A 13,767-nucleotide genomic window follows, 5' to 3' on the forward strand; every position below is an offset into this window, starting at 1 on the left:
ACACACCTACACTTACACTGACACACCTACACTTACACTGACACACACACACACACACACACACACACACACACACACACACACACAGAGATGCAGAGGTATTAAAAGGGTCATTGGGAAACTCTCACCTCATCACCTAAAGGAAATTCTGATTGCTGTCATTAGTGTACACACACACACACACACACACACACACACACACACACACACACACACACACACACACACACACACACACACACACACACACACACACACACACCCATACACAGAGTTATACGGGTTAGCAGTAACACAGGAAGAGTGGGGATTCAATTTGTCCAGAAAAGTGAGAGGTTTTTTTTGGCTCTGTTTTTGCACAAACAAGGTGCTCTTTGTTGAATATAAAAGACTTTAAATGAGTAAATTGATTTCTGTTTTATAATTAAGTAGCAAAAAACTAAATTTCTAGTGTAAAGGCAAAAATTACTGCTCTGTTTCAACATATTCAGCATTTAAAAAATGCTTTAAAATTTACAAAAACATAAAAGCTCTCACACACAGTCAGCAGTAGACAGATCATTCATTCGTCATGAGAGAAGCAACCCCGAAAACGGTAGTTAATCTATATCTAGGTGGTCATCATCGTCACCGCCATCTCTACAGACACACTTGCACACAGACAGATGTGCTTTAGAGATGAGGATGGATGGGTCATGGCTCTGTGTCGGGGTCAGTCGAAGGTGAGGGGCCTGTTTCCATTATCCATCTATCTGTCTGCATTTGAGGAGAGAGTGCACTTCACCAGGTTTTAAGGGAGATAGCTTCTAAAAGTTGTCTACTCAATCTTGGCTGCCCCAAAGCTCATCGTGTTTATTTGGAAAAAAATAAGTCATATTTTTATCCTATTAATTAATTAATTAATGTTTTTTTTTAAAGAACAGCCAAGTGTTTTCTGATGTTGTTTTATTTTCTGATATGTAACACAAGAAGTGTTTCTGGCAACTGGAAATAACCATGTGGAGATGTGCCACCAAAAGCAAGTCATACTTAGCACTTAACTTGTATTCCAAAAATGCGACCATTCATTTCATTAAGCTGAATTACTCATAGATTTCTGCTTTAGCTGCATTTTTTAAATTGTAATTTGTATAAAAACAAAAATAAAATATTTGCATATGCAGACATCTAAATATGATTCACCTTTAAATTATGACCTCTATGTCTTTGTGAAACATTTTCAGTTGCACTGTAGCTGAGCCTTTCAGAAGGTTCCTGCAGATTGCCATCAGATTTAGCCCAGAAAACGCTAACAACCAGATATTGCTTTGTCACTGCAAACACCCCCTTTCTATATGTTTTTCACTTGAGATTGAAAGTGTTTTGTGAGTGTGTTTGTGTGTGAGTATGTGTGTATGTGTGTTCAGAGCAGTGGGAGATTGTGTGTACGCGTGTTGAGATGATCACAGTTCTTATTGTTGTCGGTACCTGGGGAGACAAGAGGCTTTGTGTTAGCTGTGGTCTATATGATGCCACAGGGTGTGTATGTGTGAAGGAAGGTGTATGATGTGTTTTTGGGTGTGTACATGTGTGTGTGTGAGGATGAGAGAGATAAAGAGAAAGAGCAGGCTGATCCTGTGGTTATAGACTGTTGGGCTTGGTTGTACAGTAAATCCCTGTCTTTGTAAACAGATCAATAAACTCTCCACTGTAGGTTCCTGTACTTGTGTGTGCTGTGTGTGTGTGTGTGTGTGTGTGTGTGTGTGTGTGTGTGTGTGTGTGTGTGTGTGTGTGTGTGTGTGTTCTCTCACTAAAGCTTGATTGCTCTTTGCTATGAGGTAGCATGTTGGATTGATCACAGCTGTAATCAACATCCAGCCTTCAACTATATTCATGTTCTATCTAACAGAAAATGACATGATTTCTCCCCCCCCCCCCCCCTCTCTATTTACTCTCTCTTCACTTCCTGCCTCGACTCAGACGTCAGACTACTCAGCCATGGCCTCACTAGCTGGTGGACTGGATGAGATGAAGAACAGTTTGGCCAATCCTGGTTCAGGGGCAGAGTTAGGAGCTAGCGTGTCCGGTCCACAGTCCTATTCACTTGTTCCAGGTAAGAAAGACATCCAACACTCACCTTGACTCTCGCTCTGAAAAATACCTTTTGATACCTTATTTGAGTCCAAAAAGTGGGCACACACATTAAAGCTCCTGTGAGGAGTTTTGGCCGCCCCTGGAAAAAGCTGTTTCTTTATATCCTTATAGCTTTGTTGTTATGACCTGTACATGTGCAAACAGTGTTTTTTAATCAAAAATCTTATCCAGCTGTATTTTAAGAGTGAACTGTATCACTTGTTAATAGTCTTTACCTTGGGAAATAGAAAAAAAGGCACGATCAGCAGGAAATGGCAGCAGCTCCAGACATTAATAACAACTGAATATCAATACACAATCTTCACCTTGATGGCTTGTTTGCTTTAACAGGCCATAAAAAGGCATCAGTAGTGACTTGAATCTGTTTAATAACTAACTACTAAGTCCTCGCGGGAGCTTTAACTACACAAATAAATTGAAAATGTTTTGATATTGTATTTTTATGACATCGAAGTCAATTTATCTCTTTTAGGGTGCATAATTTTACTGTTCACGTGCATTTGAATATATCTAATCTATCTATATATATATATAAATTTCAATGAAAGTGTTCATTTTGCATAATATCATTAAATTAGTATTGAATACATGCAAATACAGAGTTGACTAAAGGAAAATATGATCTATTATTCTGTCATGGAAGCCCAATTCTGCCAAGAAAAGGTCAGATTTATGAGAAATTGTGTTATAATTAAAAGAAGAAAATTTCAAAATCATGCAATAAAAGGTTGAAATTATGATATATGTACTTCATATTAATGAGATGACAAAAAGTGGGAGTTATAAACACATAAAAAGTCAAATATTTTAATGATATTATCCCATAATTATGCATTTTATGTAATTATTTGGACTCCTATTCATGACTTATCTTATAGTTTTGACCTATTATTGTTTAATTTGGACTGTTTTTGGACTGCTCTGGACTTTGTATGACATTAAGGTGATTTTCTTCCGTTTGGCTTAGTCTCACTTTCTTAAAACTACCTACTGAATCCTCTGAAAATCATGACTACAGCACAGGTCTGTCCTTAGTACTGTAAAAAAAAAAAGTGATTGGTATTCAACACACAGTGACACAGCCAAATGCCTTTTAACTTTACCTCAGCAGTGAGGCAAGCTACACAGATCCTAAGTGATCCTGTTTAAAGAGCTCAGTGCTTCAGATCTCAGGAGAGGGAGCAGCCCAGAGCAGAGGAGGAGAAGAAAGGTGGATGAAGAGAGGAAACGTAAGAGCCTCGTTTCCTCCTCCGTCTCCATTTGAGGGCTCCCGGAGAGGCAGCGGTTAATTAAGAGCAGACCAGGGAGCACTTGGACAAGGCTACCACGTTCCCATCTGTAATGAGGGGAATCATAGAGCTGGGATTTTGGGATATCTGGGAAGGGGCTCTTTTTTTCAGTCTACTGAGGAATATAACCTGCTCGAGTCAGGAGAGAGAGAAAGAGAGAGATAGAGACAGAGAAGGAGAGAAAAAGAGAGAGATAAAATTTCCATTTCTGCTTATGCATGCAAACACACACATTCATATTCACGCACACACGTTCTGAATATTATGCATGCATTTCTTTGCCTGTCTTTTCCTTCAGAATAGAGCTCCCTCTAGGGGATCAGATGTCTGTGTGTTTGACGCAATGTTATTGCATCTTTAAAGGGTTTATATTCCGGACACAAGCAACATTTAAACATTCAATTTTCCTTTCTGAGGCATTTCCAAGTCTGTAGGGCATTTTCATTTTTCCCTGATCTTCACCTACTGTAGTCCAAAGGGACGCACTGTACATGGTGGAATCCCTCTCTGTCTGACATTTGTTGCTCTGATAGCTGTTTTATATGGAGGAGTTAGGATAAAAGAGAAAGAGAGCCAGAGGAAGCGTGTTCATCTGCTGCTGCCAGTGAGCATGGAGGAGACTTGTACTTGCTGTTGACCTCTACGGCAAAGCTGTGGAAAGCAGATACGTCAACACAACTGGCATGCATAAACACAAATACACTGCATGCACAGACACAGAAACACACTCGCACACCTCTGAGGATCTGGCCCTGTCTGCCCCCTCTAAGTTGGGCTGTAGAGAGTCCATCTCTCCTCTCCTCCCTCCCTCTCCTCCGTGCCCTGTGCACTGACCCTGAGCGGATGAGTAGCCCGTCTGCACTAATGCCTCGCTGTCGCGTCAAACACCGAGAAAAACTTTACTACACTGAGACAGGAGAGGGGAGGCGGAGAGGGACAGAGAGGGCTGCATGGAGGAGAGAAGAGAGCTATGAGAAAGAAACATAAGCATGGAGGGAGGTGAAGAGGCAGATATTAAACGAAGAGGTCAGAAATATGAGAGGAAGAGATGTTGGAGCCTCAGTTGATTTGTAGCCACATGTTTTTTCTTTACTTTTTCCCCTTCCTCATATCAGGTCCACTGCTTCTCTCATCTTCTTTCCCTTGTTTTTTTCTCCTTTAAAGCTCAACTTTTACCAGATTTCTTGATATTAGATTACCAGTAGTGTTTGGGCTAGTAAGACATAACAACAGACACTTTTCCTATCTGCATGGCGATGTCAGTTGGTTTATCCACTCATGTGGTCTCAGCTGAAGTATTATGGGCATTATGGCTAAATAATTCTTGATCTTCAGAGTATATATCCTAATGGTTTTGGTTATCTCTAACTTTTCCTGTAGCTATCAGCTTGGTAGCTTAAACCATTAAAACCATCCAGGCTGTCATTTGTGGCTTGATTGAAATGTCTCCACCTTTCTTGTTCTTCCCCCTCAAAATGTTGACTATCGATGATTTTCAAGAGGTTTGGCAATCCCATGACCTTGTAGTTTTAACTCTGAAGAGAAAGGAACACATTTTTTGTTTTGTCTTGAAGCACCAGTTAAAACTGCCAGTGAGGATGCCGTTTGTTTGCGTGACGCCAAAAAGCATCCATGCAACAAATGTCTGAAGTTTTGTCTTTGTTAGACTCCTTTTGTATTAATTGGGACCAAGGACTTAATAAACAGTCAGTTGTTGAAACAGCTTCATGCAGGGCATCTCTGATTGGCTGCTTTTTGTGATACCTAATTAATGTTTGAATGTCAAATGTCCAACCACTGCATTTGTTTAGTGCTCATGAATATAATTTCAATTCACATGGCTTTTTAGCTCCCTGGGAAACTAATGATAGTGATGTTTCAACTGTCTCTTAAAAATCAAATCTGTTATTTGGCATTCAATGACATTTTTTTTAATGATGTAATAGAGAATGATGTCCATGATAATACAAGAATCAAAATAAATAATTGATGGCAGGCTGCTGAACCAGCCACTGAGAACCACTGCTTCAACTATGAAAATACTTCCAATCCAACAACTTTCCCTCCAGCCTTAGCTGCACCTCAGGCTGTGTTTAGCTCCAACTAGCACCTGTTAACAAACTAACAGAGTAAACTAAGGTTTTGAACAGTGTAAATCATCTGGTTAGGATGTCTTAGGCCCTGCCGTAGAAAGACTTTGTGAAAAACGTTGGACAGTCTCTCCTGTTACGTCTATTTATTACAGTATTTTCACTGACAGCTTTTGGGGCCTGTAGCGAACTGGTTAGCACTGCTGACCTAACAGAACGTCTTGGGATCAAATCTCAGTCTGAACAAGTTCAGCAGCAACAAGAAATATTAGAGAATGAAGGCAGACAAAGATCGGATATAAAGGTCCCTTAGGAGCACTAAATTATATTTCTACATATCCTCCCACAAGATCAAAATAAGCAACAAATAAACAAAAGTGTTTTTTTTGCTATGGGTACCATCAATAAAATTATTATGGCTTATAAATCAGCACAGCTAACTTATTCTTTGTTGTATTAATATTACTATTCTGTGTAATCACTAAGGTTATCACTGTGACTCTTAATACTTAGTGTAGATTAAACTCCACAGCCCTAAATAAGGAAGCCAAAGTTAGCTTAACCTGGAATGACTTTAATACTACGTACATGTGCATTTATAGTGGTGATACAGTGGTAAGTACATATTAAAAGGTTATATTTAATAGAACCAATACTTTTATTTGATACTTAAATTAATTTCTTGTATTATAATTATGCACATTGGTTTAATATAAATTCAAATGTTAGAATTTTAAATGTAATGAAGAATTTGTTAATGACAGTTGTGCTATAACTCAAGTAAAGAAGTACTTCCACCACTACTGCTGTGCTTCTCCACTTGTGTCTCAATTTCTACACTATATCTTCAATATTCTGTGTTGTCTCTTCTTTTCTTTCTTCTTGTTTTTTTTGTTTTTTTGTTCTCTTCACTGTCCCCATCTTGTCCTCCTCACCCTCCTCCTCCTCTCAGTTGGTTAGTGGTGGTTAAGTGGAGGGGAAGTGAATAGGATTGATGGTGTTAGCATCTGAGCCGTTTATGATGATGATAAATGTGTGTGTGCAGGAGGGGAAGAGGAGGGTGTCAACGTATGGGTATGTGTGGTTGTGTGTGCATGTGTGTGTGTGTGTGTGTGTGTGTGTGTGAGAGAGAGTGTGTAAATGATGATGATGAATGGAGGGCTCCCTCTCCACGCACTCCCAATGTCTACTGCGTGCAAACACAGAGAAATGATTTGGGCCGACACACTGTCATGTAGTCTAATGCAGTTATATATCCAATCCAACCACTGACAGACAGAGAGGAGGGAGGAGGGGGCGACGATGGTAAAGAGAGGAGGGGGAGTTGGTAAATTAATATATGTCAGCTGATGGAAAACAAGGCGGAAGGGAACAAAGGAGGGACATCCTACATGTGCTCCTGCATGGATTTGTTTTTAGTTAAGAGCCTGTAAGAGGTGCAGATATCTTTGCAGCACTTTAACAGTGAAATGCTATTTAGTTCATTTTCAGCACATTGTATAATTGCAATCAAATATCGTATTGTATCTTGATACATACATATCGTTTAGAGATATAGACTAGGTCATTGTGATCTCCATATATATACTGTATATATGAGTTAAAATATGTTAGTTACAAGTTTACTTGACAACAAAACCGAAATCTTGACACCTACCTTAAATTGTTTTGTTGCTGCACAAATATTACAGCTCTGCCAAAATAACACTTTTTGTTCAAAGTTGAAAGGTGACATTTTGAAACAGCACATTGAAGAAGAACCCTAGTCTTTAGAAACAGAATTCAGATCAGACTGAGACCCAAATCACCTTCATCCTATGATGCAAAACTTTAGTTTTTGAGTAAGCTAATATTTGGATAAGCTGATGAAGAAAAACACAAAAGTAAAGCAGCAACATTTTGAAAGACTAATTGTTACATATTTTTTTAAAGCAAAACCTCACCCTAAACATGAATAATTTAATAGTCAATTCAGTGATAGAATGGCAAACGTTTTGGTTATGGACTGATTGTTAAACACAAATAGACCTCTAAAGACACAATCGATTGGTCCTGAGCAGATACAGAAGAGGAAAATAACAGTCAAAAGGCTAATTTTTAAGCATCACGCAGGACCAAGCTACAGGGTATAAACATAGAGATGACTACTTTGTTAACACTGTTTGATATAAAAGGATTGGTTTTAAGGTATTTGTGTTTGTCTGTTTGTATGATTACAGGTCGAGACCTAGCCAGCACCACTCTGCCAGGCTACCCTCCACATGTTCCCCCCACTGGACAGGGCAGCTACTCCACCCCCTCCCTCACTGGCATGGTACCTGGTGAGTACACACACTCACACACATGCACACACACGCACACACACACACACACACACACACACACACACACACACACACACACACACACACACACACACACACACACACACAGGCACATACCCACACACCTGTTTAAAAAAAAATGTGTGTGCCAATTTTTAGTCCAAACAGTCCCATCGTACTTTACAGTTCCACCTCTGCTCTCTGCTGATTTGTAACTGTATCTACATATCTGTTTGAAGTCCCGATTAACTCTTGTGTGTCCTGTGTGTAGGTGTGTGTCTATATGTGTTCAGCGGGTGTACTCAGCTCTGCCACTTCCTCCTTCTTGTCTGTATGGCTGACAGTGCTCCCAGGGGGTAGTGTGTGTGCGAGGTTGTGTGTGTCTTAACATATATGAATGTGTGTGTGTGTGTGTGTGCCTCTCTGTGTATCATTAGAAAGCAGCCACAGTAGCACAGCTGTCCCTCCTCAACATTAGTAATTTGTTTTTAATGAGAATCACCAGTGACCCACGACTAATTCATTCATTCCCTTCCACTCCGCCTTCGACGCCGCTTTTGTGTTTCAATCCTTGACCGCCATCCTCTTCTTCCCTCTCTCTCTCTTTTTGTGGTCTTGCAGCGGTGGTCGTGGTCAATGTGAAGTTTACTGCCAGGAAATAAAAGCAGAATCACAAAAGCAACAGCAGCAATAAAACAAAGTCGATGTTGTTTACAAGTTTTCTCACTGTGTATTCTCGATCATTCCGTCTGTGATACACACAGCATAGACAAACACACGAACCCTCAGTGGACATGTAGGAACAGCACGTCTAAAGATGGGTAACCCTGTCGCCCTGTCCCCTTGCACTTATCCCGTCCTGTCCTCAGGTTTGACAGCATATTTGTGTGTGTGTGTGTGCGTGTTGGCATGTTATTGTTTGCGTGCCTTTGTGTGTTTGTTTTTGACAGTGTGTGTGTGCACGACCTTGACACTGAGCTACACAAGGGAGACCCTTGCGCCCTCCCTCCCCCCGTCTCCTAAACAACCTGACACGTTGCCGTCACCGCAGTGATGACAAGGGGAGGATGTTCGCACCCAGGGATGCCATGGAGACCGCATCCCGACCCCACCTGACAGACACAGATAAACACACACGCACATTCTTGCACAGAGGGTAGTGTGAGGAAGAAAACTTGGGTTGTACATCCAAATACGCACAAACAGACACACAGTCTCAACATCTAAATTATTCTATGAGTTCTCTGACTTGCTGACTGCAGAAGATAATCTCCTAACTTTGCTCCTCCAGCTACACCATGTTTTATCTCAGCACTTCTCAGGCAAATTATCCTCCTTTTTGTCCGCTCTGTCTAATATCATACCTTCATTAAGCAAGCAACTCTCTTCTGCAGTTCTTCTTCTTCTCTCTCTGCAGCAGGGGGGCTGACACTCAGAGGGGGTGTAGAGGAGCAGTGAGGCAGAACCGACAGAACGAGAGGGGAGAGAGGAGGGATGGAGGAGGGAAGGAGGGAGAGGGGTGCATCAGGGTCTGTGACTGTCAGCTATGGGAGAGGGATCCCCCGGGAGGAGTAGAAGGTTCAGGAGAAGAGAGAGAAAGAGCAAAAGAGTGGGAAAAAGAGAGCGAGAGGAGAAGAAATAGGGAAGAATGTTGTTTTGATGTGAAGGGTGACGGCCGGGCTGTAGTCTGAAGACGAGAGAGAAAAATAGAGAGGAAAGGGGGTTAAGGGAAGAGTGGGAGGGTGAGACAAGAGGAAGAGTAGACCCCAGATAGTAGGTAGTAAATGAGGGAGAAAAGCTTTGCTATCATGTGCTGTATGGGAGGACCACTGCAGTCTTGCTTAGATCTCCAGTTCAGCCACTCTCAACCACTCTGCTAACCATTTTGCTGGAAATAAAATGAAGGTTAAAACTTAGTTTGAGAAAGAAACCTGAAGAAATCCTCAAAACAACATTAAAACATTACTATTTTGACATTGCCTTTTAAACCTCAAAGCATCATAGTTTCATGAAATGTGGACACGACTGTTACTACTCTGAAGTGCTGTAACATCTGCCACCTATAACAGCAATAATTTCCAGGAGTGTGTCCAGACTTTTTTTTTGCTCTGATGGCCCAATTTGAGCATTGACTGATGCTCGGAGGGCATAAGTTATTGTGTTAACACAAATGACCAAATAGCCTTTAATCAACCTATTTTGTTTCTGGTGGTCAAATCTACCTCCAACTTTTAACATTAGGGGATCAGGCACTTGCAGCATTCCAATGGGGTTTTTTTTTTTTATTGTCTCAAAAGTGTGGTAACATGTACATCTTCCGTGCATGATTCTTGAACAGCTCAAAAAAAATAATGTTGCGCTAAAATTCACAGTAAAAACCACCAACAAAAGAAGCAGTTGACCTTGAATAGTAACAACAGCTACTTGCGGAGTGTTACAATAGGCCTGGTTACCTGTTTTACTCTTAAGATCCACCTATGACTGGGCAGAGCCAATCATAGTTTAGGATAAAGTGCTGTTTTTTTTCGGCGGCCTAACAGACTTTTGGGTCCCTGGCCACCCCAGATCAAGCCCTAGACACGCCTCTGATAGTTTGCACAGACACAATAGGATTTTTTTTTAAAATGTATATGCATTTAGATGAACATTTTTTTGTTGTAACTTTTCTAGTGAGACCAGTCACCATGCATAGATTGTAAGTTGGGAGCACCGGGACATTTTCAGGTGGCCTGCAGGTCTATTTGCTGGGAGCAATCAATGCAAACAGCAAGAATGAGTGAATAGGCCTCTCTGAATGCATGCATCATCATATTTAAGTATGACTCTTATAGTTGGTTTATTGTGCTCAGCGAGTTTTCGTAGTGTCCACTGTCTACAAAATATGTTGTCATAGTGTTCCTGTTGACACATGTACCATCTCACAACAGTGTACTTGCTGCTTCTCAACTGACACAAGACGACGTTACTGCCAGGTGAAATGAGAAAAAAAAGAAAAGTAATGGTGCAGCAGAGAGAAAGAGAGGGAGAGAAGTAGAAGGAAGAAGACCTTTGCACTGCAGTGCAGTGAATGTGATAAATTAAGTGACATGTGCACCAGTTAGGGACAATGTTAGTCTACATGTACCCTGCATGGCCAGTTTAGTAGCTGTGATAATTACATTGTGACAAAAAGGCCTGTAGGCTACATAGTTAGCACATCTCTTTGAGGGAGAATTAAATCATAGAAGTAACGAGTGCAATAGAGCGAATGAAAGTGCATAGATACTGTAGGACTTTAGACACATTTAGCCTACATAATGAGTGGTTCATGTAGACAGGGTGGCCTGGGATGGAGTTAAACTCCCAGCCTAAACATTATCCTAGTTTGCCCATGCCAGCCACATACATATGTTTAAGTTTGTTTTTTAGAGTATTTGAAATTTAAGAGCATACAGTTTACTTAAAAGCTTTTTAATGAGATGCAGCAAATAACATTTTAGAGCAAAACACTGTTTAGTAAAAACATTGCTGCATCTTATTAAAAGTTTTAATTACAACCATGGGATCCTTCCTGGTTTATTAGTCTGAATATTCTTGTAGGAGCACTTCAAAAAGATGCATAATTCTATAATCAATCATGTATTTATGGAGTTGGTTTATATTTGCAAATTGTCAATGATCTGATTTTCTTGTTAGCTGGTTGGTTTGTATCTCACATACATACAGATGAAAAATCCAGGAAAAGATACAACCTAAAAACATGCAACATTTACTCTGTCTTCAACTGCATCTAACCCTGCTCTGTTTCTTGTTTGTGTTCTCTTTCAGGGGGAGATTTTTCCGGAAGTCCTTATTCCCATCCCCAGTATTCCACGTACAACGAATCGTGGAGATTTCCTAACCCCAGTTTATTAGGTAGGTGTGCCCCATATCTCTCTACCCAGCCCTGCTTATGGATCAATAATTGTATCAATGAATTTCATTTCATTCCACCTCACATCCCGGTTCCAGCCTTTCTAATACACTCTTGTAATACCCTCTATCTTTCATGCTCCACTGTTCATTTTTTTTACTGCATTACATTACATTTCTTTCTGTATTTCAGCGTACAGTTCAATACATCATAGACATACTAATGTTTCTGTGGAGGGATTTTTTTCTGAAGACCAGCAATTTAAGGTGTGAATGGATTTGAAGGAAATGGAACAGACACAGACAGACAAACACAGACAGAGCGAGAGCAAGAGCGAGAGCGAGAGCAAGAGAGAGAGAGAGAGAGAGAGAGAGAGAGAGAGAGAGAGAGAGAGAGAGAGAGAGAGAGAGAGAGAGAGAGAGAGAGAGAGAGAGAGAGAGAGAGAGAGAGAGAGAGAACAGTGTTGCATTTCGGGATTTGTTTTATTTATTGTTATTCTTTTGAAATTGAAGTTGACCTCACAGCTATCTAATTCTGACTTTGAAAATAAAAAATGCTTGCCTTGTCAATCAGTAGATGGACATCAGAATCAAGCACCAAAAACAAACATGTCTCCTGCTTTATGAGATGTTATGAAAGTCGAAACATTATATTTAAATTGTAATGTGTTTCCTTCAGTATATCTTAGGATATGGAGCCATTGCTGTTAATCTTTCAAATTAGGTAGTTAGCTTGCTCAGTGTGTAATTGGATTTATTTGCATTTTGCATCAGCTGAGTAAAATACCCTGATTTCCAGGTAATTATATTGTCCAAAAGCAAAAGGGTTCTGTTCATTTTATTAATTCATAATTCATAATTTACTTTAATAAACCTTTTCTGACTGTTAAACTGTAGCCAAGTAGCCAAGCAGCAGCCTCAGGTCACTGAGTGTAAGTTGTGATTCTATTATTATAACTCATTACTTTTAAAGACAATAAAGCTAAGAGTCACATTTGCATAATTAGGGGCCTTACTGAGTTGATTGACTGGTCTGGTTCTTTGCTAGGATGCTTAAAGCCTGACTCACCCCCACCTCATTGTCTGTTCCTAGGCTGACTGTAAGTCAGGTTGAGTCAGCATTTCCAATTTTTCCATCGTTTGGCTTCAAATTCCTTTTCATTAACCAATAGGTGACATCACTGAGACTACCAATGTGTCTGTGTTTTACTCTGTAAATGGCTGTAGCTGGCAGTTAGCAGTATAAGACTTCCAGCCAAGACTTCAATTCCTGTTCATTTAAAAGCTAGAAAATGTTCAATATTCAAATCAGGTCCGGCATTGTTAAGCAGAATCGTTAACTAAAGATGAAGCTATACAGGATTCATAACCTCACTATTGACAGTGCATCAGTATAGCTACAAGTAACACCTTCAGAGTAACAACAGAATTAATCAAATTCACTTGAAGATGAGAGAAGAAAAATAATTTCACGTAGTCGATGAACCCTGAGCTTAATCAACAGTCAGAGTCAAAGTCATTATCTAGAGAGCCATTTTAGGCAGCAAGTGTAAAGGTGAGAAGGTCAATGATTGACTCTTTAAAGGTCAATAGGTGGGAAAGGTCAATTTTGTGCCCCTAGCTATTCCGGTCCTCTCATCTCCTTACTTCAACTTTCCTTTTTGTCCCTCTACCCCTCCTCTGTCCCCAGTGTTTCAGCAGGATTATGGGTCTCTCCTGGGAACGGAAATCGGCTGCTCCTCCAGTCTCTTCACCAGCCAGGCAGGACAGATGCAAGGTAGGTGAAGAAGAAAAAAGAAAGAGAGAAAAAGATGATGGTGGAAAAGTGAAGAGTATATGTAAGGATTCATGTAATTGTATAGAATAAGGTTTAATGATAGATCATAGAGCACAGCGGTTAAAAAAAGGAACTTTTGCATGATAACGCAGACACGTAATATAAGGACAGGAGCCACTGAAAGGTTTAAGATTGATGGTTGGGAGGAACTGTGGGGAAAGATGTGAGTAAAGGTGACAAATGAAAGAAAGAGGAGTTTTTTT

The 13,767-nt window shown here is 40.3% G+C and overlaps 1 protein-coding gene across 1 annotated transcript in view; it reads left to right on the forward strand.

The window, feature by feature from the left end:
- The window catches only part of pax5 (paired box 5), a 59,797-nt gene that overhangs the window by 36,797 nt on the left and 9,233 nt on the right, over nt 1–13,767 (forward strand). The window contains exons 7-10 of the mRNA XM_034687314.1: nt 1,960–2,092; nt 7,732–7,833; nt 11,644–11,730; nt 13,418–13,504. Coding sequence (XP_034543205.1) covers nt 1,960–2,092; nt 7,732–7,833; nt 11,644–11,730; nt 13,418–13,504 — 409 coding nt within the window. The remainder of the gene's footprint in view (nt 1–1,959; nt 2,093–7,731; nt 7,834–11,643; nt 11,731–13,417; nt 13,505–13,767) is intronic.

This window comes from Notolabrus celidotus, chromosome 7 (genome assembly GCF_009762535.1).
Source record: "Notolabrus celidotus isolate fNotCel1 chromosome 7, fNotCel1.pri, whole genome shotgun sequence".
Taxonomy (NCBI): domain Eukaryota; kingdom Metazoa; phylum Chordata; class Actinopteri; order Labriformes; family Labridae; genus Notolabrus; species Notolabrus celidotus.